At 39.5% G+C, this 25,744-nt stretch overlaps 1 protein-coding gene across 1 annotated transcript; it reads left to right on the forward strand.

The window, feature by feature from the left end:
• Positions 1-5,568: 5,568 nt before the first annotated feature.
• Positions 5,569-6,489, forward strand: LOC125092802 (olfactory receptor 24-like). The gene has a single exon (XM_047717215.1). The coding sequence runs from the start codon at positions 5,569-5,571 to the stop codon at positions 6,487-6,489; it is 921 nt and encodes a 306-aa protein (XP_047573171.1).
• The last annotated feature ends 19,255 nt before the right edge of the window (positions 6,490-25,744 follow it).

Raw genomic sequence — 25,744 nt, forward strand, 5'->3', positions numbered from 1 at the left:
CTCCCCATAGCACATACCCTCCCCAATATCCATAACCCCACCACCCCTCTCCCAACCCCCCTCCCCCCATCAACCCTCAGTTTGTTTTGTGAGATTAAGAGTCACTTATGGTTTGTCTCCCTCCCAATCCCATCTTGTTACATTTATTCTTCTCCTACCCCCTTAACCCCCCATGTTGCATCTCCTCTCCCTCATATCAGGGAGATCATATGATAGTTGTCTTTCTCTGATTGACTTATTTCGCTAAGCATGATATTAAAAAATTAAAATTTTAAAACCTAATTTTAAATATAATTATACCAAAAACAATCATGACACATGTTGAATTATTTTAGGAGCCACAGTCTTCCTGAGGTACAAATAAATAATTTGTACAAATTGGTAAAATCATTTATTAGGAAACTTTAAACCTCTTACAATAAAGTTACCATTAAATATAAGAATAAAGTGACTATTTTGCTTAAAAATAAACAAAAGTTACTTTGAAAGAGAATGGACAGCTTCCCTGTGGACATCCTCTATACCCAGCCCAATCAGTACTTACCAAGTACAGGTTTGTAGATTTTGTTAACATGGTAAATGATGGGAATAAATGAGGAAGACGATATTTTCAAAACAGTGTAAAAAGAACTTTAAAACAAGTATCTTGATTCTCCTTATTCTTCCACTCTAAGCTTGTAGCCTTTGGATAATATGTGGGAAAGAACATATGTACATTTAAATTTTAACTTAAATGTCTACTGAACTAAAATCCTATCTTATTAAAATTCCTATCCTAAATTTTTAAAATCATTTTTTAATTTATTTTCAGCATAACAGTATTCATTGTTTTTTTAAATCATTTTTAAAAATTTATTTTCAGCATAACAGTATTCATTGTTTTTGTACCACACCCAGTGCTCCATGCAATCCGTGCCCTCTCTAATACCCACCACCTGGTTCCCCCAACCTCCCACCCCCCCACCTCTTCAATCCCTTCAGATTGGTTTTCAGAGTCCATAGTCTCTCATTATTCACCCCCCCTTCCAATTTCCCCCAACTCCCTTCTCCTAATGGTTTCACTTATTTGTGGAGCATAACAAATAGCATGGAGGACATGGGGAGTTAGGAGAAGTATTAATTGTTTTTGCACCACACCCAGTGCTCCATGCAATCCGTGCCCTCTCCAATACCCACCACCTGGATCCCCCAACCTCCCACCCCCCCACCCCTTCAAAACCCTCAGATTGTTTTTCAGGGTCCATAGTCTCTCATGGTTCACCTCCCCTTCCAATTTCCCCCAACTCCCTTCTCCTCTCTAACTCCCCTTGTCCTCCATGCTATTTGTTATGCTCCACAAATAAGTGAAACCATATGATAATTGACTCTCTCTGCTTGACTTATTTCACTCAGCATAATTTCCTCCAGTCCCATCCATGTTCCCTTTTTTCTTTTTAAGATTTTATTTATTTGACAGACGGAGATCACAAGTAGGCAGAGAGGCAGGCAGAGAGAGAGGGAAGCAGGCTCCCTGCTGAGCAGAGAGTCTGATGCGGGACTGGATCCCAGGACCCTGAGATCATGACCTGAGCAGAAGGCAGAGGCTTAACCCACTGAGCCACCCAGGCGCCCTATGTTCCTTTTTGATCCTGAACAATGCTGACTTGGGGGATAGGATAGTGCGGGCAAAAAGAAGCCGTCTTCTTCTCTTGTATGATTAATCAGTCTCTGGTTTTGTGTTCCACTGACTTGCTAAAATTCCTTGAGTGGATTTTAGAGCTCTCCCAGACCTTGTTTTTGTTCATAGATAGCTTTCTAGTTATTGATGTTTGCATTTGGATGGAAAGGGTAGGTCTTCTCCATTGCCATTTTGGTCTCTCAACACTTCCTGGCTGATTTTAATCAATGACTTGGATGACTTAAAAATGTCTTTTAACTGAAAAAAAAAATCTTTTAGCTGTAATGACCATAGCCATGACTATAAAAGCTTTCACTGAGATTTGTGAGTCTTTTTGGCAAATTAATGAACCTCTGGGGGTTTGGGGACCCCTTGAAACTTGCAGTTGGTGTCATGGGAATGAGCCACATTGAGTTTGTGTTCTCTTTAATTTTGTAGTGTGCCAATACCTTGCAGGTGCTATCAGAACAGGATTCACTAGGATGACCCTAACTCACTGAAAAACATTCATCCTTCCACTTTGACTCTTGGATGGCATCACAGGAAGAGCAGCTGTGCCGTGATCAGTTATTAGAGGTAAAAGTTATCAATAGAATTTAAAATGATGGATCTAAATCCTGAGGATTGGCTCACTAAATGCCTTAGGAAATGTAAGCTAACAAGAAATAGGCATAGTTTCCATGCAATCACCTAGTTACTGTAATCTGTAAAGCTAAAATGTTGTTGAGGACAGCATTGGGGTAGATACTGACTCTGGTCGAAATTTGGATATGGACAGAGGGAAGTCCATATACACAGCTGTCAAATCAGATGGGTTTGCTGACCAAGGCCCCAAATGGGTCTTGACAGGACACTTACTCTGACTGGGCTTTTCATACTCAGTGGCAGATAAAAATGCTCAGGACACTATGGAAGAACTGAATCGGGAGATATTGTATCGCTGTGGACTGCTTAATCACATCAGACCAAGGAACCCACTTTCATCCTTTGAGTAATACAGTTTGGTAGAGAATTGGAGTGAACATTTGAAATGCTGTTGTCTAAAACAGGGGGAGATAAAAGGGCATGATGTGCTGGCTTACACACTTTCACAGGCATGCTATCACACTCAATATCGGGGGCCCAGGAATACCGCCACTAGATAGATGCCTTCATTTATCAGGGGGAGCTGGGTAAGTAAGTTTTGGGGAGGACTCAAACCCATAACTTTGCATTATGGCCATGCAGTTCTTCCTTATATCATCTCAACTTTATTTTTCCTGCCTAATTCAATAGTCCCAGGACTGGTACTACTCTGTGGGTGCTGGGTGCAAGGATAATCCCTAATCAAAAAACTGTAACTGTACTTTTAAATCCTTATGTCAGAAGTCCCAAGAGCCTGACAACTTAGATTTTGCCTTTACCCCATCTATCAAAATTGGGATTAGTAGTGAATGCAGCTATATCACCTAGTAGACAGATATCCCCCCTAGTTCTATACCAAGATAACTTAATTCCATGTAAGTGGGAACAGAGGAGGAAGCCCTTGGTTAACTATTTCTGCCCACCATCTGGACCAGCAGAGGAACAGAACAATGGTGTGCAAGGCTGGGTGAAAAGAAATGATAAATGAGGAAAAGGAAGAATAGTCACTGAGGGTAAAGGGATATGTAGATTATACTGGTGCCTTGACACAGGCTCTGAGCAAGGGATGATAGTGTTTCTTAGCTCAGTTATACCAGATGCTGAGATGACCTGCTTTTGGAACCTGACAAAGTCAAATGGAAGGCTGCAACTCTGAGTGGCATTGCTCTGGATGACATTTTGGTCGTATGATCTGATAATGGGCTGGACTCGCTATTAATGACTGACTGGTAATGTTCCCAGTTGTCTCTGACTTGTATCTTTCAGTTTGCATCTACTACCATACTGCAATATAGTACAACACAGGCATTGTTGGTAAGGTTATAATGCTGATAACTGATAGTTTAATGTATTGGGAAATTGGGTTAAATCCTCCTCATTATGTAATACTAATGGAAAATGGTCTGAGAAAGAGCTGATTTTAGATAATTGTCAATTATTTTCTATGACACATGATTCACAAATTTATCATAACATATAAGAGGTAGATCAAGTGACAAAAATATGAAAACAGATGTAATGGCTTCATAGGGTAGATTAGTTGTTTCTTGAATGTATCCCTATCCACACTGATAGTGATAAGTGTTAGGCATATGATCATATAGGAGAGCCTTAGCCAAGGATGGCAGGTGTTTGCCTGTGTGGTAAAGAATTTATCCCTGATCAAAAAACTTCTGGGAGGTAATCTCTAAGCCCTTGGAATGTCATGCCTGAAAAGAAAGTCTTGGTTTGTCTGGAGGTCTCGAGCCACACTGGATGTAACTTGGGGTGGGGATTGGCTATACCAGATAGTCTTAGGGAAGAAATGGCCACAAAAGGTAGTAATAATGTGACTTCAGAAGGGGATTTGGATCATATGGTATCAGTTAGTCTTCAGAGGACTGGAGCTTGGAGACTGATAGGAGTGTTGTGGATAGTCATTCATACTCACAAATCTCAGTAAAAATTCTGAACACTGAGGTTGAGAGGAGCTTCCCTGATTGGCAGTACTCTGTATGTATTGAAAGAGATGTTGTCTTGACTCTAGGGGTTGTGGACAACAGAGGCTCCATATTTGGTATTTTATTGGGCTCCATCCTATGTGTTTCTTCTATGGTTGACTTTAATCTGTACCCTTTAGCTGTAATAAGCTAATTTTTAAATTGGAGTATAGTTGACATACAATGTTACGTTAGTTTCCCATGTATCAAATAGTGATTCAACAATTCTGTACATTACGCAGTGCTTACCACAATAAGGGTAGTTACCATCTGTCACCATACAGAATTATTAGAATATGATTGATAGCTGTAATAAACTTTAACCACAAGTGTAATAGCTTTAACCATGAGTTAACAACTGTGTGTCTTTCTAGTGAATTCTGAAATTGTGAGTTTTTCAGGGAACCCCTAAACATGCAGTTAATGTAAAGACAGTCTTGTAGAATGTGTTTTTTCTGACTTTGTAGTGGGCCATCTGTCACACACTGATTCATAGCATTTGGTGATTTCCATAGTGTAAGTATGATCACAAGGATCAATTTTAGGCTACCAACATCTTAACAAAATTTATTAAGGCTTAAGTGTCTACTCTTGTGAGACAATATAAGTCAACTTCAAAACACCTTTCCTGTTCCAGGTGGTATGATGAAAATCTCTTTATTTCTAGTGTACCCATTGTACCAAACTAGAAGCTACGTACTCTTTGTTCATTATTTTGGTGACTTCACAAAATCTTTCATCATATGTGTTTGACATAGAAGGTCTAAAATAATATTTCTATTCTTCTGTAAGAATAGAAATCAATGTAAGAAATCAATGTAAGAACCTTTTAATATTTTCATTCTAATTACCTTTATTAAATTCTCTGTTATTGTTGCCTAATATTTTAGTTCACCTTGATTATGTACTTTTTACAATTATTACTTTATAGATTCAATGTTTTATTTAAATGTTTCCTACATATATTCCAATTTCTTAGTAACCATTGCTTCTTGGACAACATTTACTCTGTCAGGATTCAATTTAGTTTAGCATATTATTGAGTAATTCTTTCAACAAAGATCCAGGCATGGTGTGCTCTCCCAATCTTTATCTGAAAGGGGAGTGTTCAATCAAGGTCCTTTTAACTGAATCTTCAAACCTGTGTTGCTACAATGTATCAATTGTTCAAGGTGCAAGACATATATAAGCCAGTGTTGTAAATAGCACAGATAAGAAATTGGCTATAAGCTCATCTAAACTTCCAGAATCATCTTCATAGTGCTCATATGACTTCCCCCTTTCAGTACTTCCAGAGGAATCATACCCATGGAACCAAGGAATCAATCATCTGAATTCATCCTCCTGGGACTTTCAGAAAACCCAGAGCAGGAGACTCTTCTTTTTGCTCTGTTCCTCTGCATGTATGTGGTCATGGCCATGGGAAACCTTTCAATCATCCTGGCCATCAGCTCAGACTCCCACCTTCACACGCCCATGTACTTCTTCTTAGCCAACCTGTCTTTGGTTGATTTTGGTCTGGCCACCAACACAGTCCCCCAGATGCTGGTGAATATCCAAACCAAAAGCAAGTCAATCTCCTATCCCTGCTGCCTGACCCAGATGTACTTTTTCCATTTCTTTGGCATTGTTGACAGTGTCTTAATTGCTGTGATGGCTTATGATAGGTTTGTGGCTATATGTCACCCCTTGCACTACACCACCATCATGAGTCCACGTCTCTGTGGCCTGCTGGCTGGTGGCCCATGGGTATTTTCCTACTTTATCTCCCTCACTCATATCCTCTTGATGGTGCGCCTGGTTTTCTGTGGGAACAACAAGATTCCTCACTACTTCTGTGACCTTACTCCCCTTCTCAGGCTTTCTTGCACTGACACCTCTGTGAACAAGATCTTTGTACTCATCGTGGCTGGGATGGTGATAGCCACGCCTTTCATCTGCATCCTGGCCTCCTATGTTCGCATCATTGTGGCCATCATGAAGGTCCCCTCTGCAGGGGGCAGGAAGAAAGCCTTTTCTACCTGCAGCTCCCACCTCTCTGTGGTTGCTCTCCTTTATGGCACCACCATTGGGGTCTATTTGTGTCCTTCCTCTGTGCGCACAGCTGTGAAGGAGAAAGCCTCTGCTGTGATGTACACTGCGGTCACCCCCATGCTGAACCCCTTTATCTATAGCCTGAGGAACAGAGATCTGAAGGGCGCCCTGAGAAAGCTTGTCAGTAAAAAATAATTTCATCTTCCTGACCACAAGGATACTTGGACATTTCCAGGAAGTAGGATTTCAACATCTAGGATCTTGGGCAGAAGAATAGAATTGCATGGTTTGGGAGAGTAGCCACTTTGGATTTTGAGTTGAAGATGTTTAAAAGGAAGTCTCAAGATGGCTCTGTTACTACTTTCTCAATTACTTGGACAAGTAGGAGTCCTTTTGGGTATGTCCAGTGCTGTTTTCCCAGAAAAATCAGTCTAGCCCTACCAGATTGGATTTATCCTGGTTCAAAACCCAGTTAGCTCTCAAAAAATATTTATGGCGTTTGTGTTCTGGGTTTGCTGTGAGTACTGGCCATGGAGTGGTGAGCAGGAGACACGAGGTCCCTATTGTGCAGAGTTTATAGTTGAATGTGGGAGAAGATACTGGACACTAATTGTAATAGAATGAACTATGCACATGAAAGGATAAGGACAGAGTAGGAACCCCCTACAGAATCTGGAAGGGGGAATCCGGGAAGGTTTCCTGGGAGACAGGATCCTAAACCTCCAAGGATAAGATGATGTTTTCTCAGGCAAATATGAGGGAAAGGGTATCAAAAAAAGAAAAAAAAAACAGTATGTGAAAGGGTCAGAGAACAAGAGAAAGAGAGAGAAGGATGCATTTGTGAAGTGAAAAATCCAGTTATGGTGAATAACTTGGGGAATGCCAGGTCAAGAAGGACTTTGGGACCAACTCAAGAATTTGGCTTTTTCCTGAGAACCAGACAGTTCACTGACTTCCAGGGATTCAAAGTCAGGGAGCACATAGGTGAGTCATGTCTCCCCTACCCTCACTCCTGTTCTGTCTTCTGGAGGAGAAAGATGGCATGAGCTAGATAAAAGTTGTACACAGCACAGGGGAAAAAATTCAGACTATGCATTAAGGAAATGAAGAACCTCTTGATACGTAAGTCTTCGTAGCCAGAGGGGAAATTACCAATCAGTTAAATCATGACTATCAAAACCAAAAGGAAGCCAAGGCATGTCTCAGTTGCCATACATGCCTGTGGAATACATATGAGTAGTAACACTGCTTACAACAGAAATGGGAGTTACTCATTATGAGCTTGGCTTGTACCACACATACTATATTTCTTCTCTTTGTTTCATTTGGTCATTCTAAAGCCCCTATGGAAGCGATACATTTCATTTATTTTATTGGATATTAGTTCTAAAACTCATGGAGATTTACAACTGAAGTGAAATGAGTGGTGACTTAGCAGGGGCCAGAAAATCTCGAATGGTGGTAAGAAGCTGACATCATCTTAAGCAGAGTGGCTTTGAATAGCCACACAACCCATTTGCTTTCGGTACTTCCTTCCATGACAAATTAGAATTTCTCAATTGAACAAACAGATATCCAGGTCTGGTTCTGTTATAGCAACTATTAGTGAGAGTATAGGTAGAAAATGTGAAAAAAAATCCATTTAGTAGGGAGTATTCTAATGGATAAAATACAGAATTTAATAATTTTTGAGTTTACCCTCTGCAGATGGCAGGAAGAAAGCCTTGTCCATCTGCAGGTCCCAGCTCTCTGTGGTTGCTCTCCTGAATGGGAACCACCATTGGGTTATATTTGTGTCCTCCTTCTGTCCAAAAGCTGTGAAAGAGAAAGCCTTGCCATAGAGCACCCATGCATCTGGTCATGGACGTTTCCAAATAACCAAAAAGACAGGTGAAAGTTCATCCACAGCCCTCTCCCTTCCCTCCATTCTCTTGCTACATGCATGGAAGTAGTTACAGTGCTGGCTGGAGGAGAGCTGGAATTTGCACACTTGGAAGATTATTACATCCTGGGACTCAGAATATTTGTGAATACTTCTCTCTCTGATATAGAAAGATAGGGCTTGAGCTAAAGCACTGATTTTACCACCTCCTCTTCTGTGGAATGAGAGACCTCAGGCCCATAAAAATCTCTTAAGATTTTGTCAGTTGAACTATCTTCATCCTGTTCTGTGTTAAGAAATAAAGACCACAGATCCAGGAGAGACTTGTTCTATTAGTCCCTATAAAACCATTTAATATCAAATTCCATCACTTGTTGGCTTTGACATATGCCTTATCCATTCATTCAACAACTATTTACCAAGTGCCTACTCAGTGATAATAATTTTGCTCTACATTAGGGGTAGAGCATTGAATTAGCAAGCATAATACCTTCCCTGTGTCCGCAAAGAGGTAGCAAGAGGGAATTTTGGGGATGTCCTGATCCTGATCTTAGGGCAATAATTTTTAAGGGCCAGATATTTTCAAATGGTGCTCTTCCCTTCAATAACCATGAATCTATACATGGGATAAAATTCTAAACATTATGCATCAAAGCCAAGACAAACACATTTATTTATTTATGTTAATTTTAGTTTTGATTTTTTTAAAGATTTTATTTATTTATTTGAGAGAGAGAGCACAAGCAGGCAGATTGGCAGGCAGAAGGAGAGGGGGAAGCAGGCTCCTTGTCTGCTGAGCAAGGAACCTGATGTAGGACTGGATCCCAGGATGCTAGGATCATGACCTGAGCTGAAGGCAGATGCTTAACTGACTGAGCCACCCAGGTGCCCCTGATGTTAATTTTAAAAATAAAATTAAATAATACAAAACAAAACAAGCATTACTAGTCCAGAATGGAAAATAACAATTAAAAAATTAATCAATTAATTAACCAAATACCAATGGTGAGAAGAATATCAAAGTCATAATGCTAGATGCATAGTTAAGAACAGATTTGCATTTGAATAAATTTTAAGGAGTCATCCATGTCTTTTTCATAAAGATTATTTCTCTTCTCAATCTTGGAATAAATTCTGCAAGCATTATGAACCCAAGGTATAGTTCAGGTTAAAACAATGCTTAAAACATTATCTCACAGTTTCTGCAGATCAAGTGTTCCAGTATGAGTTAGCTGAGCACCTCTGCTTTGAGGTATCTCATAGGCTGCAATCAGAGTGTGATAAGCAGAATAGCATTCTTATAAAAGAGGCTGCAGAGATCTCCCTTTTCTCTTCCACTTTGAAGGACTCTGAAAAGTTGGTCATCTATATGGAGAGAGGGTTCCTCTTGCACTGTTGGTGGGATTGCAAACTGGTGCAGCCACTCTGGAAAACAGTATGGATTTTCCTCAAAAGTTAAAAATAGAACTACCCTGGGGCACTGAGGTGGCTCAGTTGGTTAAGTGTCTCCCTTGGGCTCAGGTCACGATCCCAGTGCCCTTGGGTTCCTTGCTCAGTGGGGAGCCTCTTCTTTCTTTGGCTGCCACACCCCCAGCTTGTGCTCTCTCCCTTTCTCTCTGACAAATAAATAAATAAAATCTTAAAAAGAAAAAAAAAGTCTGCCTTTGGCTCAGGTAATCCCAGGGGTCCTGGGATTGAGCCCCAGGTCAGGCTCCCTGGTCAGTGGGGAATCTGCTTCTCCCTCTGCCTCTACCCACCACTCATACACTCTCTCAAATATATAATTAAAAATATATATATATATAACTACCCTATAGTCCAGCAATTGCACTACTGAATACTTAGACAAAGGATATAAAATACAGGTGTGAAGAGGTAGGGACATGCACCCTGATATTTATAGCACCCTGATATTATAGATCTTTATGGAGAGATCCCAAATATTCATTGACTGATAAATGGATAAAGAAGATGTGGTATACATATGCAATGGAATATTTCTCAGCCATTAAAAAGCTTGAAATCTGCCATTTGCAACAATGTGGATGGAAATAGAGTGTATCGTGCTAAGTGAAATGAGTCAGTCAAGGAAAGACAAACATCATATGATCTCACTCATATGTGGAATTTAAGAAACAAAACAGATGAACATATAGGGATGGGGGGAAAAAAGGAGAGAGGGAAATAAGCCATAAGAGACTCTTGATGACGGAAAACAAACTGAGGGTTGATGGAGGAATGTGGATGGGAGACGGGCTAGATGGGTGATGGGTATTAAAGAGGACACTTGTTGTGATGAGCACTGGGTGTTGTATGTAAGTGATGAATCAATGAATTCTACTCCAGAAACCAATATTGCACTGTATGTTAACTAAGTAAATTTAAATTAAAAAAGAAAAATTTAAGTGAAGAAGAGAAGTTGGCAATCTATAAATGAGGAAATAGGCCTTCATCGTACACCACATCTTCTGGTGCCTTGATTTTGGAAGTCTTAGGCACCAGATCTGTAAAAATAAATTTATGTTATTTATGAGCCACCCAGTCCATGGTATTTTGTTATAGAAGTCTGAACAGACTAAGAAAATTGATAAAAAGGGAGATTTTTTAAAAAAAAGATTTTATTTATTTATTTGACAGAGATCACAAGTAGGCAGAGAGGCGGGCAGAGAGAGAGGGAAGCAGGCTCCCCACTGAGCAGAGAGCCCAATGTGGGGCTCGATCCCAGGACCCTGGGATCATGACCTGAGATGAAGGCAGAGGCTTTAACCCACTGAGCCACCCATACGTCCCCAAGAGGGAGATTTATAGCTATAAGTACTTACATTGAAAAAGATCCGAAATATATCTAACTTTACAGTTTAAATAGTGGAAGATCGAAATAAAGAAAAGAAGATCAAAGTTAAAAGACAATCAAACTAAACCCAACACTAGTGGAAGGCAGGAAAATAAGGACATTAGAGCAGAGATAAAATAGAGAACAGAAAATCAATAGAATTAACAAAATCAAAAGCTTACACTGTTGGTGGGAATGCAAGTTGGTGCAGCCACTTTGGAGAACAGTGTGGAGATTCCTCAAGAAATTAAAAATAGAGCTTCCCTATGACCCTGCAATTGCACTACTGGGTATTTACCCCAAAGATACAGATGGAGTGAAAAGAAGGGCCATCTGTACCCCAATGTTTATAGCAGCAATGGCCACAGTTGCCAAACTGTGGAAAGAACCAAGATGCCCTTCAACGGATGAATGGATAAGGAAGATGTGGTCCATATACACTATGGAGTATGATGCCTCCATCAGAAAGGATGAATACCCAACTTTTGTAGCAACATGGACGGGACTGGAAGAGATTATGCTGAGTGAAATAAGTCAAGCGGAGAGAGTCAATTATCATATGGTTTCACTTATTTGTGGAGCATAACAAATAGCATGGAGGACAAGGGGAATTAGAGAGGAGAAGGGAGTTGAGGGAAATTGGAAGGGGAGGTGAACCATGAGAGACTATGGACTCTGAAAAACAATCTGAGGGGTTTGAAGGGGCGGGGGGTGGGAGGTTGGGGGAACGAGGTGGTGGGTATTAGAGAGGGCACGGATTGAATGGAGCACTGGGTGTGGTGCAAAAACAATGAATACTGTTACGCTGAAAATAAATTTTAAAAATGATTTTAAAAAGTTTGTGTACTGAAAACTATAAAACATTGCTGAAAGAAATTGAGGAAGACACAGATTAATAAGAAAGTCTACTGTGTTCATAGATTGGGAGACTTAATATTGCTAACATGTCAGTACTACCTAAAGCAAGTGACAGATTCACTATGCCATGAAATTTATGCTGAGTGAAATAAGTCAAGCAGAGAGAGTTAATTATCATATGGTTCTCTTATTTGTGGAGCATAAGGAATAAAACGGAGGACATGAGGAGATGGAGAGGAGAAGGGAGTTGGGGGAAATTGGAGGGGGAAATGAACCATGAGAGACTGTGAACTCTGAGAAACAAACTGAGGGTTTTGGAAGTGGGGAGGTTGGGTGAGCCTGGTGGTGGGTATTATGGAGGACACATATTTCATGGAGCACTGGGTGTGGTGCATAAACAATGAATTCTGGAACACTGAAAAGAAATTTAAAAAATAACAATTAAAAATCCCTATGCAAATTTCAACAATGTTTTATGGAGAAATAGAAAATCTATCATAAAGTTCATATAGATTTCAAAGACTCTAAATAGCCAAAATACTCTTGAAAAATAGGGATACATTCAGAGGTCTTATACTTCCTGATCCCAAAACTTACTATAAAGCTACAGTAATCAAAATAGTATGGTGCTAGCATAAGAGCAGATGTAGAAACTAATGTTAGACTAGAGGGCCCAGAAATAACCCATTGCATATATGGTCAAATGAGGGTGGCAAGACAGTTCAGTGGGGGAAAGGACTATCTTTTCAACAAATGATGTTGGGAAACTGGATATTCACATGGAAAAGAATGACCCCAAATGTTGGACCCCTTCCTTCCACCATATACAAAAATTAACTTTAAATGGATCAAAAATTTAAACCTAAGAGCTATAATTATTGAATAGTTTGGAAGAAAACATAGAGGGGAAACTTTATGGCATTGGATTTTGCAATGATTTCTTAATTTCTTAATATGACACCAAAAACACAGATAACAAGAGAAACATAGATAGAATGTACTTCATCAAAATTAAAAACTTTTACACATCAAAGTACACAACAGAATGAAAAGACAACTCATGGAATGGGAAAAAATATTTGCAAACCATATATTTGATAAGGGATTAATATCCAGAATATATGAAGAACTCCTACTTGTCAACAACATCAGGACCAAAACAATCCAATTAAAAATGGGGAAAGGATTTAAATAGACATTTCTCTAAAGAGAATTTACAATTGGCCAATAAGCATATGAAAAAGTATTCAATGTCACCAATCATTAGGAAAATGCAAATCAACCTTAGTGAGATGCCACTTCACACTTATTAGGATGATTACTATAAAAACAAACAAAACGGGCAAATAGAAAAAACAAGTTTTGACAAATATATGGATAACCTGGAACCTTTGCTTGTAGAAATACAAAATGGTATAGGTGCTATGGAAAATAGTATGACAGTTCCTCAAAAAATTAAACACAAAATTATCATCTGATCAAGCATTCCACTTTTAGGTATGTGCCCCCCCGCATTGAAAATTGAAAACAAGGACTCAAACGGATGCTTGGGTATCCATGTTCATAGCAACGTTATTCACCATTGCTACATGTGGGGAAGAAACCCGAGTGTCCACTGCGTCTTACATAGATGAACCTTGAAGACTTTATGCTAAGTGAAGTAAGTCAGACACAAAATCCATAAACTGTGTGATTCCACTTACATGAGGTGCAAAGAAGAGTCAGATTCATAATAACAGAAAGTGGAATGATTCTTACCAATGGCTGGAGGGAGAGAGGATGGAGAGTTAGTGTTTAGTGGAGATAGAGTTTCAGGTTGGGAAGATGAGAAAGTTTGGAGATGGATGGTGGGGATGGTTGCACAAATGTGAACATACTTAATGCCACTGAGCTGTACAGTTAAAAATGGTTAAAGTGGTAAAGAGAGAGAGGGAGAGAGAATCTTTTCCTTTGAGCAGTGAGAATACAAGGGGTTTTACTTTCTCTTTTGTACTTTTCTGTATTTTCTAATTTTCCTTCAATTACCATTTTTTGCTTTTGTAAAAAGAAATAGGAATACCTTTAAAATTACATTTTAAAGGATGTTAAAGAAAAAACACAAAAGCAATTTTGAAAGTTGACTTTTTTTCCTTTTTTAGATTTCCAGCATTTATTTATCTTGCAGAACTATCCACAATAGCCAAACTGTGGAAAGAGCCAAGATGCCCTTCAACAGATGAATGGATAAAGAAGATGTGGTACATATACACAATGGAATATTATTCAGCCATCAGAAAAGATGAATACCCAACTTTTACATCAACCTGGATGGGACTGGAGGAGATTATGTTGAGTGAAATAAATCAAGCAGTGAAAGTTGACTTTGAACAGCCATGTCTAATGGCAACAGCATCAGACCAAAAAAAAAAAAAAAAAAGGTGATGCTAAACCATATTTTAGAGGCAATTTCTTTAATTTTTAATTTATTTGAGAGAGAGAGGAAGAGAGAGCATGATTGGTGGGAGGGGCAGAGGGAGAGGGAGAGAGAGAGAATCTCAAGCAAACTCCGCACTGAGTGGGGGAGCCTGCTCTGGGGCTCAGTCTCATGACCCTGAGATCATGACCTGAGCTGAAACCAAGAATCAGACACTTAACCAACTGAGCTACCCAGACCCCCCAAGAGGCAATTTCTAGGATGACTTTAATGGGTTGAATACTATCCACCCTCCCAAATTCATGTCCACCTAGAACCTCAGACTGTGACTTTATGAAGATTTAGTAGAGTTTTTGCAGGTGAAACAAAGGTAAAGATTTTAAGATGAAATGATGTTAAAGAGAGCACTAAATCCAATGACTGTCATCCTTATACAAGGAGGAAGTGATAGCTTTAAGGCCCACACACACACACAGGTAGAAGGTCATGTGAAGGTGAAAGCAGATTTTGGATTTAGCCCCATGCTAGAGAATGCCAAGGGTCTCCTGCTGCCAGCAGAAACTGGAGAGAAGCAGAAAATAGATGGTTGGGGCGCCTGGGTGGCTCAGTGGGAAAGCCTCTGCCTTCGGCTCAGGTCATGATCCCAGGGTCCTGGGATCGAGCCCCGCATTGGGCTCTCTGCTCAGTGGGGAGCCTGCTTCCCCCACCCCCCGTCTGTCTCTCTGCCTACTTGTGATCTCTGTCTGTCAAATAAATAAATAAAATCTTAAAAAAAAAAGGAAAATAGATTGTTTCTCAGTTTCCAGAAGGAACTAAGCCTGCCTAGACTTTGATTTTGGGCTTCTGGTCTCCAAAACTATGAGAGAATAAATTTTTGTTGCTTAAAAATAATGTTAAAAATACAGGGACTCAAATAGTGATTGAAAAAAAAATGCACACTCACTGTCATCTGTAGAAAATGTTAGAGAGAAATTATTTTTAAAACCAATAAGTAAATGAAAATAATTAAAGATTCAAACATTTTTGCTGACTTTCCTCTGCAAAGAGTACCTCAGACTGACCACAGACTTAAGGAGGGGAAGTTTATTTTTGTAGAAGTATTCCAGCTCATAAATGAAAGTCTGATAGGATAGTTTCATTTGCAGTCTTTCATGAAATGATGTGTCCAGGCAATGAATCTAAATGACTTCAGATTTCACAAAAAGAGAGACAATGAAAAATACGTGCTTCCTCCGGCATTACACTGTGTGTGGGAAATATAAACTCACACAGCCACTAATGAAAAACAGTACAAAACTTCAAGAAATTAAAAAAAAAAAAACAGAACTACCATATGATCCAGCAATTTCACTTCTGGGTGTATATCAAAGGAAATGAAATCAACTTGAGGAAATTCCTGTACTCCCACGTTCATGGAAACATTATTCACAACAGCCAAGGTATGGAAACAACCTCAGTATCCATCAATGGATGAATGGATAAAGAAAATATGGTGTGTATATATACAATGGAATCTTATTCAGCCTTAAAAATGAAGGAAATCCTGCCATTTACAACACTATGAATGAAAATGGAAGGAATTATGCTAAGTGAAATGAGCCAGTTAGAGAAAGACAAATACTGAAAGGTATCATTTCTATGTGAAATTTTTAAAAAGTTTGAATTCACAGAAACAGAGAGTAGAATAGTGGTTGCCTGGGGCTGGGGAATGGGGGAATTAGGGAAAGGTTGGTAAAAGGATACAAACTTTCATTTATAAGATGAATAAGTTCTGAAGATATAATGTTTAACATGATGACTATAGTTAGTAATACTGTATCACACAATTGAAATTTGCTAAGATAGTAGAATTTAAGTGTTCTCTTTAAAAAAATGTAAACATGTAAGGTGATGGGTATGTTAATTAGCGTGATTGTAGAAATCCTTTCACAATGTATATGTCTAAAAAATCATTGTTCTGTATAGTATAAATATGTTACAAAACAATTTTGTTAGTCGTATCTTAATAAAGTTGGGGAAAAAAATATGTGCCTCCAAAGAAAGTCAACAACCTCTTCCCCCAATATCAATCCTGAATTTGATCAGATATCTAGATCTAAACATCAGTTTATAATTACAACCCTCAGGAGGCATATTTGAAAATTGCTTACAAATGCAGTCAGTAAAATCCAGACCATTTCTTCAACAGATAAATTTCAAAGGGGATGAGCAAGTGGGGGAGAAATCCTAGAGCTTAAAAGGGACTTGAGACAACTATCGATTAATTGGAATATATAGTTATTACCTGGGTTCTAATGTGAAAAAAATGATCAAATTTAGGTAATTTGGGTAATTTGAATAACAGAATATTTAATGATATATGATTACTAATATATTTTTTTGACCTATGCACTCTTGTGTTTATTGCAGCATTATTTACAACAGCCAAACTATAGAAGCAACCCGAGTGTTCATGCATAGATGAACAGATAAAGAAGTGGCATTCATATATATAATTTTTTTTAAATTTTTTTATTTTTTCAGCATAACAGTATTCATTATTTTTGCACCACACCCAGTGCTCCATGCAATCCGTGCCCTCTACAATACCCACCACCTGGTGCCCCCAACCTCCCACCCCCCACCCCTTCAAAATTCTCAGATCGTTTTTCAGAGTCCATAGTCTCTCATGGTTCACCTCCTCTTCCAATTTCCCTCAACTCCCTTCTCCTTTCCATTTCCCCTTGTCCTCCATGCTATTTGTTATGCTCCACAAATAAGTGAAACCATATGATAATTGACTCTCTCTGCTTGACTTATTTCACTCAGCATAATCTCTTCCAGTCCCGTCCATGTTGCTACAAAACTTGGGTATTCATCCTTTCTTTTTTCTTTTTTCTTTTTTTTTTTTTTACAGCTTTATAAACATATATTTTTATCCCCAGGGGTACAGGTCTGCGAATCGCCAGGTTTACACACTTCACAGCACTCACCATAGCACATACCCTCCCCAATATCCATAACCCCACCCCCTCTCCCAACCCCCTCCCCCCATCAACCCTCAGTTTGTTTAGTGAGATTAAGAGTCACTTATGGTTTGTCTCCCTCCCAATCCCATTTGTTTCATTTACTCTTCTCCTACCCCCTCAACCCCCCATGTTGCATCTCCTCTCCCTCATATCAGGGAGATCATATGATAGTTGTCTTTCTCCGATTGACTTATTTCGCTAAGCATGATACCCTCTAGTTCCATCCACGTCATCAAATGGCAAGATTTCATTTCTTTTGATGGCTGCATAGTATTCCATTGTGTATATATACCACATCTTCTTTATCCATTCGTCTGTAGATGGACATCTAGGTTCTTTCCATAGTTTGGCTATCGTAGACATTGCTGCCATAAACATTCGGGTGCATGTGCCCCTTCGGATCACTACCTTTGTATCTTTAGGGTAAATACCCAGCAGTGCAATTGCAGGGTCATAGGGTAGTTCTATTTTCAACATTTTGAGGAACCTCCATGCTGTTTTCCAGAGTGGTTGCACCAGCTTGCATTCCCACCAACAGTGTAGGAGGGTTCCCCTTTCTCCGCATCCTCGCCAGCATCTATCATTTCCTGACTTGTTAATTTTAGCCATTCTGACTGGTGTGAGGTGATATCTCATGGTGGTTTTGATTTGTATTTCCCTGATGCCGAGTGATATGGAGCACTTTTTCATGTGTCTGTTGGCCATCTGGATGTCTTCTTTGCAGAAATGTCTGTTCATGTCCTCTGCCCATTTCTTGATTGGATTATTTGTTCTTTGGGTGTTGAGTTTGCTAAGTTCTTTATAGATTTTGGACACTAGCCCTTTATCTGATATGTCATTTGCAAATATCTTCTCCCATTCTGTCAGTTGTCTTTTGGTTTTGTTAACTGTTTCCTTTGCTGTGCAAAAGCTTTTGATCTTGATAAAATCCCAATAGTTCATTTTTGCCCTTGCTTCCCTTGCCTTTGGTGATGTTCCTAGGAAGATGTTGCTGCGGCTGACGTCGAAGGGGTTGCTGCCTGTGTTCTCCTCGAGGATTTTGATGGATTCCTTTCTCACATTGAGATCCTTCATCCATTTTGAGTCTATTTTCGTGTATGGTGTAAGGAAATGATCCAATTTCATTTTTCTGCATGTGGCTGTCCAATTTTCCCAACACCATTTATTGAAGAGGCTGTCTTTGTTCCATTGGACATTCTTTCCTGCTTTGTCGAAGATGAGTTGACCATAGAGTTGAGGGTCCATTTCTGGGCTCTCTATTCTGTTCCATTGATCTATGTGTCTGTTTTTGTGCCAGTACCATGCTGTCTTGATGATGACAGCTTTGTAATAGAGCTTGAAGTCCGGAATTGTGATGCCACCGACTTTGGCTTTCTTTTTCAATATTCCTTTGGCTATTTGAGGTCTTTTCTGGTTCCATATAAATTTTAGGATTATTTGTTCCATTTCTTTGAAAAAAATGGATGGTACTTTGATAGGAATTGCATTAAATGTGTAGATTGCTTTAGGTAGCATAGACATTTTCACAATATTTATTCTTCCAATCCAGGAGCATGGAACATTTTTCCATTTCTTTGTGTCTTCCTCAATTTCTCTCATGAGTACTTTATAGTTTTCTGTGTATAGATTCTTAGTCTCTTTGGTTAGGTTTATTCCTAGGTATCTTATAGTTTTGGGTGCAATTGTAAATGGGATGGACTCCTTAATTTCTCTTTCTTCTGTCTTGTTGTTGGTGTAGAGAAATGCAACTGATTTCTGTGCATTGATTTTATATCCTGACACTTTACTGAATTCCTGTACAAGTTCTAGCAGTTTTGGAGTGGAGTCTTTTGGGTTTTCCACATATAGTATCATATCATCTGCAAAGAGTGATAGTTTGACTTCTTCTTTGCCAATTTGGATGCCTTTAATTTCCTTTTGTTGTCTGATTGCTGAGGCTAGGACTTCTAGTACTATGTTGAATAGCAGTGGTGATAACGGACATCCCTGCCGTGTTCCTGACCTTAGCGGAAAAGCTTTCAGTTTTTCTCCATTGAGAATGATATTTTCGGTGGGTTTTTCATAGATGGCTTTGATAATATTGAGGTATGTGCCGTCTATCCCTACACTTTGAAGAGTTCTGATCAGGAAGGGATGCTGTACTTTGTCAAATGCTTTTTCAGCATCTATGGAGAGTATCATATGGTTCTTGTTCTTTCTTTTATTAATGTGTTGTATCACATTGATTGATTTGCGGATGTTGAACCAGCCTTGCAGCCCTGGAATAAATCCCACTTGGTCGTGGTGAATAATCCTTTTAATGTACTGTTGAATCCTATTGGCTAGTATTTTGGCGAGAATTTTTGCATCTGTGTTCATCAAGGATATTGGTCTGTAGTTCTCTTTTTTGTTGGGATCCTTGTCTGGTTTTGGGATCAAGGTGATGCTGGCCTCATAAAATGAGTTTGGAAGTTTTCCTTCCATTTCTATTTTTTGGAACAGTTTCAGGAGAATAGGAATTAGTTTTTCTTTAAATGTTTGGTAGAATTCCCCCGGGAAGCCGTCTGGCCCTGGGCTTTTGTTTGTTTAGAGATTTTTGATGACTGTTTCAATCTCCTTACTGGTTATGGGTCTGTTCAGGCTTTCTATTTCTTCCTGGTTCAGTTGTGGTAGTTTATATGTCTCTAGGAATGCATCCATTTCTTCCAGATTGTCAAATTTGTTGGCATAGAGTTGCTCATAGTATGTTCTTATAATTGTCTGTATTTCTTTGGTGTTCGTTGTGATCTCTCCTCTTTCATTCATGATTTTATTTATTTAGGTCCTTTCTCTTTTCTTTTTGATAAGTCTGGCCAGGGGTTTATCAATCTTATTAATTCTTTCAAAGAACCAGCTCCTAGTTTCGTTGATTTGTTCTATTGTTTTTTTGGTTTCTATTTCATTGATTTCTGCTCTGATCTTTATTTCTCTTCTCCTGCTGGGTTTAGGGTTTCTTTCTTGTTCTTTCTCCAGCTCCTTTAGGTGTAGGGTTAGGTTGTGTACCTGAGAACTTTCTTGTTTCTTGAGAAAGGCTTGTACCGCTATATATTTTCCTCTCAGGACTGCCTTTGTTGTGTCCCACAGATTCTGAACCGTTGTGTTTTCATTATCATTTGTTTCCATAAATTTTTTCAATTCTTCTTTAATTTCCTGGTTGACCCATTCATTCTTTAGAAGGATGCTGTTTAGTCTCCATGTATTTGGGTTCTTTCCAAATTTCCTCTTGTGATTGAGTTCTAGCTTTAGAGCATTGTGGTCTGAAAATATGCAGGGAATGATCCCAATCTTTTGATACCGGTTGAGACTTGATTTAGGACCAAGAATGTGATCTATTCTGGAGAATGTTCCATGTGCACTAGAGAAGAATGTGTATTCTGTTGCTTTGGGATGAAATGTTCTGAATATATCTGTGATGTCCATCTGGTCCAGTGTGTCATTTAAGGCCTTGATTTCCTTGTTGATCTTTTGCTTGGATGATCTGTCCATTTCAGTGAGGGGAGTGTTAAAATCCCCTACTATGATTGTATGATTGTCGATGTGTTTCTTTGATTTTGTTATTAATTGGTTTATATAGTTGGCTGCTCCCACGTTAGGGGCATAGATATTTAAAATTGTTAGATCTTCTTGTTGGACAGTTCCTTTGAGTATGATATAGTGTCCTTCCTCATCTCTTATTATAGTCTTTGGCTTAAAATCTAATTGATCTGATATAAGGATTGCCACTCCTCCTTTCTTCTGATGTCCATTAGCATGGTAAATTCTTTTCCACCCCCTCACTTTAAACCTGGAGGTGTCTTCGGGTTTAAGATGAGTTTCTTGTAGGCAACATATAGATGGGTTTTGTTTTTTTATCCATTCTGATACCCTGTGTCTTTTGATTGGGGCATTTAGCCCATTAACATTCAGGGTAAGTATTGAGAGATATGAATTTAGTGCCATTGTATTGCCTGTAAGGTGACTGTTATTGTATATTGTCTCTGTTTCTTTCTGATCTGCTACTTTTAGGGTCTCTCTTTGCTTAGAGGACCCCTTTCAATATTTCCTGTAGAGCTGGTTTGGTATTTGCAAATTCTTTCAGTTTTTGTTTGTCCTGGAAGCTTTTAATCTCTCCTTCTATTTTCAATGATAGCCTAGCTGGATATAGTATTCTTGGCTGCATGTTTTTCTCGTTTAGTACTCTGAATATATCATGCCAGCTCTTTCTGGCCTGCCAGGTCTCTGTGGATAAGTCTGCTGCCAATCTAATATTTTTACCATTGTACGTTACAGACTTCTTTTCCCGGGCTGCTTTCAGGATCTTTTCTTTGTCACTAAGACTTGTCAATTTTACTATTAGGTGACGGGGTGTGGACCTATTCTTATTGATTTTGAGGGGGGTTCTCTGAACCTCCTGGATTTTGATGCTTGTTCCCTTTGCCATATTGGGGAAATTCTCTCCAATAATTCTCTCCAATATACCTTCTGCTCCCCTCTCTGTTTCCTCTTCTTCTGGAATCCCAATTATTCTAATGTTGTTTCGTCTTATGGTGTCACTTATCTCTCGAATTCTCCCCTCGTGGTCCAGTAGCTGTTTGTCCCTCTTTTGCTCAGCTTCTTTATTCTCTGTCATTTGGTCTTCTATATCGCTAATTCTTTCTTCTGCCTCATTTATCCTAGCAGTGAGAGCCTCCATTTTTTATTGCACCTCATTAATAGCTTTTTTTATTTCAACTTGGTTAGATTTTAGTTCTTTTATTTCTCCAGAAAGGGCTTTTATATCTCCTGAGAGGGTTGCTTTAATATCTTCCATGCCTTTTTCAAGCCCGGCTAGAACCTTGAGAATCGTCATTCTGAACTCTGTATCTGACATATTACCAATGTCTGCATTGATTAGGTCCCCAGCCTTTGGAACTGCCTCTTGTTCTTTTTTTTGTTGTGAATTTTTCCGCCTTGTCATTTTGTCCAGATAAGAGTTAATGAAGGAGCAAGTAAAATACTAAAAGGGTGGCAACAACCCCAGGTAAATATGCTTTAGCCAAATCAGAAGAGATCCCGAATTGTGAGGGGGGAGAAAGGGGATAAAAAGGGGTTCAGAAAGAAAGAAAAAAAAAAGAAACTATTAAAAAAAAGAAAGCCGATAAAGAAAAAATATAAAAAGAGGAAAAAAATATATATATTCGATAAACTATTTAAAAAACGTTAAAAAAAGAAAACGGTAAAAGTTAAAAGAAAATTTAGCAGAAGAAGAGAAAAAGAAAAAAAAATTGAAAAAGAAAAAAAAATTAAATTAACTGCAAGGCTAAAAAATCATGGGGAGAAAGCCATGAGTTCCGTGCTTTGCTTTCTTCTCCTCTGGAATTCCGCCGCTCTCCTTGGTAGGTGAACTTGGTCCTGGCTGGGTTTCCCATTGATCTTCTGGGGTAGGGGCCTGTTGTAGTGATTCTCAAGCGTCTTTGCCCCAGGCGGAGTTGCACCGCCCTTACCCGGGGCCGCGCTGAGTAATCCGCTCGGGTTCGCTTTCGGGAGCTTTTGTTCCCTGAGCGCTTTCCGTAGAGTTCCGGAGGACGGGAATAAAGATGGCGGCCTCCCGGTCTCCGGCCCGGAGGAGCCAAGAGCCCGGGGCCCCACTCCTCAGTGCACCCTCAGAGAACAGCGCCCAATGACTCCCACCACCCTGGCCTCCGGCCGCGCTCCGAGCTGACCGAGCCTGCGACCGGTTCAAGGCGACCCCGAGCTGAGAGTCACTCCTCGGCTCTGTCTCTGCAGCCGGCTTCCCCGTTCTAATACCGGTAAGCTCTGCGACGCTCAGACACCCCCGATCCTTCTGCGACCCTGCGGGACCTGAGGCCGCGCTGACCCCGCCTGGGCTTCCAGTTAAGCCTCTGGAGCGATGTCCCTCAGCGGAACAGACTTTTAAAAGTCCTGATTTTGCTCCGTTGCTCCGCCGCTCGCCGGGAGCCGGCGCCTCCCCCCGCGGTCTATCTTCCCGTCGCTTTGGATTCACTTCTCCACCAGTCCTACCTTGCAGAAAGTGGTTGATTTTCTGTTTCTGGAATTGCTGTTCTTCTTCTCTTCAATCTCCCGTTGGATTTGTAGGTGTTTGCAATCTTTAGATAAGCTATTTAGCTGATCTCCCACTACCCGAAGTAGTCTCAGCCTGCTACTTCTCCGCCATCTTGACTCCTCCATGATTACTAATATTTTAAAATAAAATAATAGTATTGTGTTTATCCTTTTTAAAAGAAGGTTTTTATTTTTTTAGAGACACACGGAAATCATACGATGTATGGAATTTGCTCTGAAAGAATTCCTATTAAGAGATCAAAGTAGGTTTTCCTAGATAGCTTTTGTGAAGTGGAGGAATGTTCCCTCTATCCCTATACTTTGAACCATTTTAATCAGGAACAGATGTTACATCTTGTGAAATGCTTTTTCTGCATCAATTGAAAGGACCATGTGTTTCTTCTGTCTTTTATTTTTGATTTGTTCCATCACATTGATTGATTTGTGAATGTTGAACCACCCCTGCATCCCATGGGTAAATCCCACATGGTCATGATGGATAATCTTTTTAATGTACTGTTGGATCCTATTAGCTAGGATCTTGTTGAGAATCTTGGCATCCATATTTATCAGAAGTATTGGTCTGAAATTCTCCTTTTTGGTGGGGTCTTTGCCTGGTTTGGGGACCAGGGTAATGCTGGCTTCATTAAAAAAAAGTCTGGAGGGCGCCTGGGTGGCTCAGCGGGTTACGCCGCTGCCTTCGGCTCAGGTCATGATCCCAGGGTCCTGGGATCGAGGCCCGCATCGGGCTCTCTGCTCAGCGAGAAGCCTGCTTCCCTCTCTCTCTCTCTCTGCCTGCCTCTCCGTCTACTTGTGATCTCTCTCTGTCAAATAAATAAATAAAATCTTTAAAAAAAAAAAAAGTCTGGAAATTTGCCTTCTGCTTCAATTTTTTGAAACGGTTTCAGGAGAGTAGGTATTATTTCTTCTTTGAATGTTTGGTAGAAATCCCCCAGGGAATCTGTCAGACCCTGGGCTCTTGTTTTTTGGGAGGTTTTTGATTACTGCTTCAATCTCGTTACTAAATATTTGTCTATTCAGGTTGTCAATTTCTTCCTGATTCAGTTTTGGAAGTTTATAGGTTTCCAGGAATGCATCCATGTCATCTAGGTTGCTTAACATATTGGCATGTAACTATTAATAATAATTTCTGATGATTGTTTCCTTGGTGTTAGTCATGATCTCTCTCTTTTCATTCATAATTTTGTTAATTTGGGTCATCTCTCTTTTCTTTTGGGTTAGTTTTCTTTTGGATTAAACCATTGGCCAATGGTTTATCAATCTTATTGATTCTTTCAAAAGACCAGCCTCTAGTTTTGTTGATGTGTTCTACTGTATCTCTAGTTTCTATCTCATTGATCTCTGCTCTAATCTCGATCATTTCCCTTCTTGTGTGTGGGGTTGGCAAATATCACCCTTAATGGGGAAAAGCTGACAGAGTTCCCTTTGAGATCAGGAGCACAATGAGGATGCCCACTCTCGCCCCTCTTGTTCAATACAGTACTAGAATTCCAATCAATGTACAGAAATCAGTTGCTTTCTTATACACTCATAATGAAAATACAGAAAGGGAAATAAGAGAATCAGTTCCATTTACTACAGCACAAAGAACCATAAGATACCTGGGAATAAACCTAACCAAAGAGGTAAAGGATCTGTACTCAAGGAACTACGGAACACTCATGAAAGAAATTGAAGAAGACACAAAAAGATGGAAAAGCATTCCATGCTCATGGATCGGAAGAATAAACATTGTTAAAATGTCTTTACTGCCTAGAGCAATCTATACTTTCAATGCCATTCTGATCAAAATTCCACCAGCATTTTTCAAAGCGCCGGAGCAAACAATCCTAAAATTTGTATGGAATCAGAAGAGACCCCGAATTGCTAAGGAAATGTTGAAAAAGAAAAACAAAACTGGGGGCATTATGTTGCTTGATTTTTAAGCGATACTACTAAACTGTGATCACCAAGACAGCATGGTGCTGGCACAAAAACAGACACATAGACCAGTGAAACAGAGTAGAGGGCCCAGATATGGACCCTCAACCTTGTGGTCAAATAATCTTTGACAAAGCAGGAAAAAAGATACGGTGGAAAAAAAAGTCTTTTCAATAAATGGTGCTGGCAAAACTGGACAGCTACGCGTAGAAGAATGAAACTCGACCATTCTCTTACACAATACAAAAATATAAACTAAAAATGGATAAAAGATCTCAACGTGAGGAATCTATCAAAATCCTAGAGGAGAACATAGGCAGTAATCTCTTTGACTTCGGCCACAGCAACTTCTTTCAAGATATGTCTCCAAAGGCAAAGGAAGCAAAAGCAAAAATGAACTTTTGGGACTTTGTCAAGATCAAAAGCTTCTGCACAGCAAAGGAAACAGTCAACAA

Source organism: Lutra lutra, chromosome 1 (genome assembly GCF_902655055.1).
Source record: "Lutra lutra chromosome 1, mLutLut1.2, whole genome shotgun sequence".
Lineage (NCBI taxonomy): Eukaryota > Metazoa > Chordata > Mammalia > Carnivora > Mustelidae > Lutra > Lutra lutra.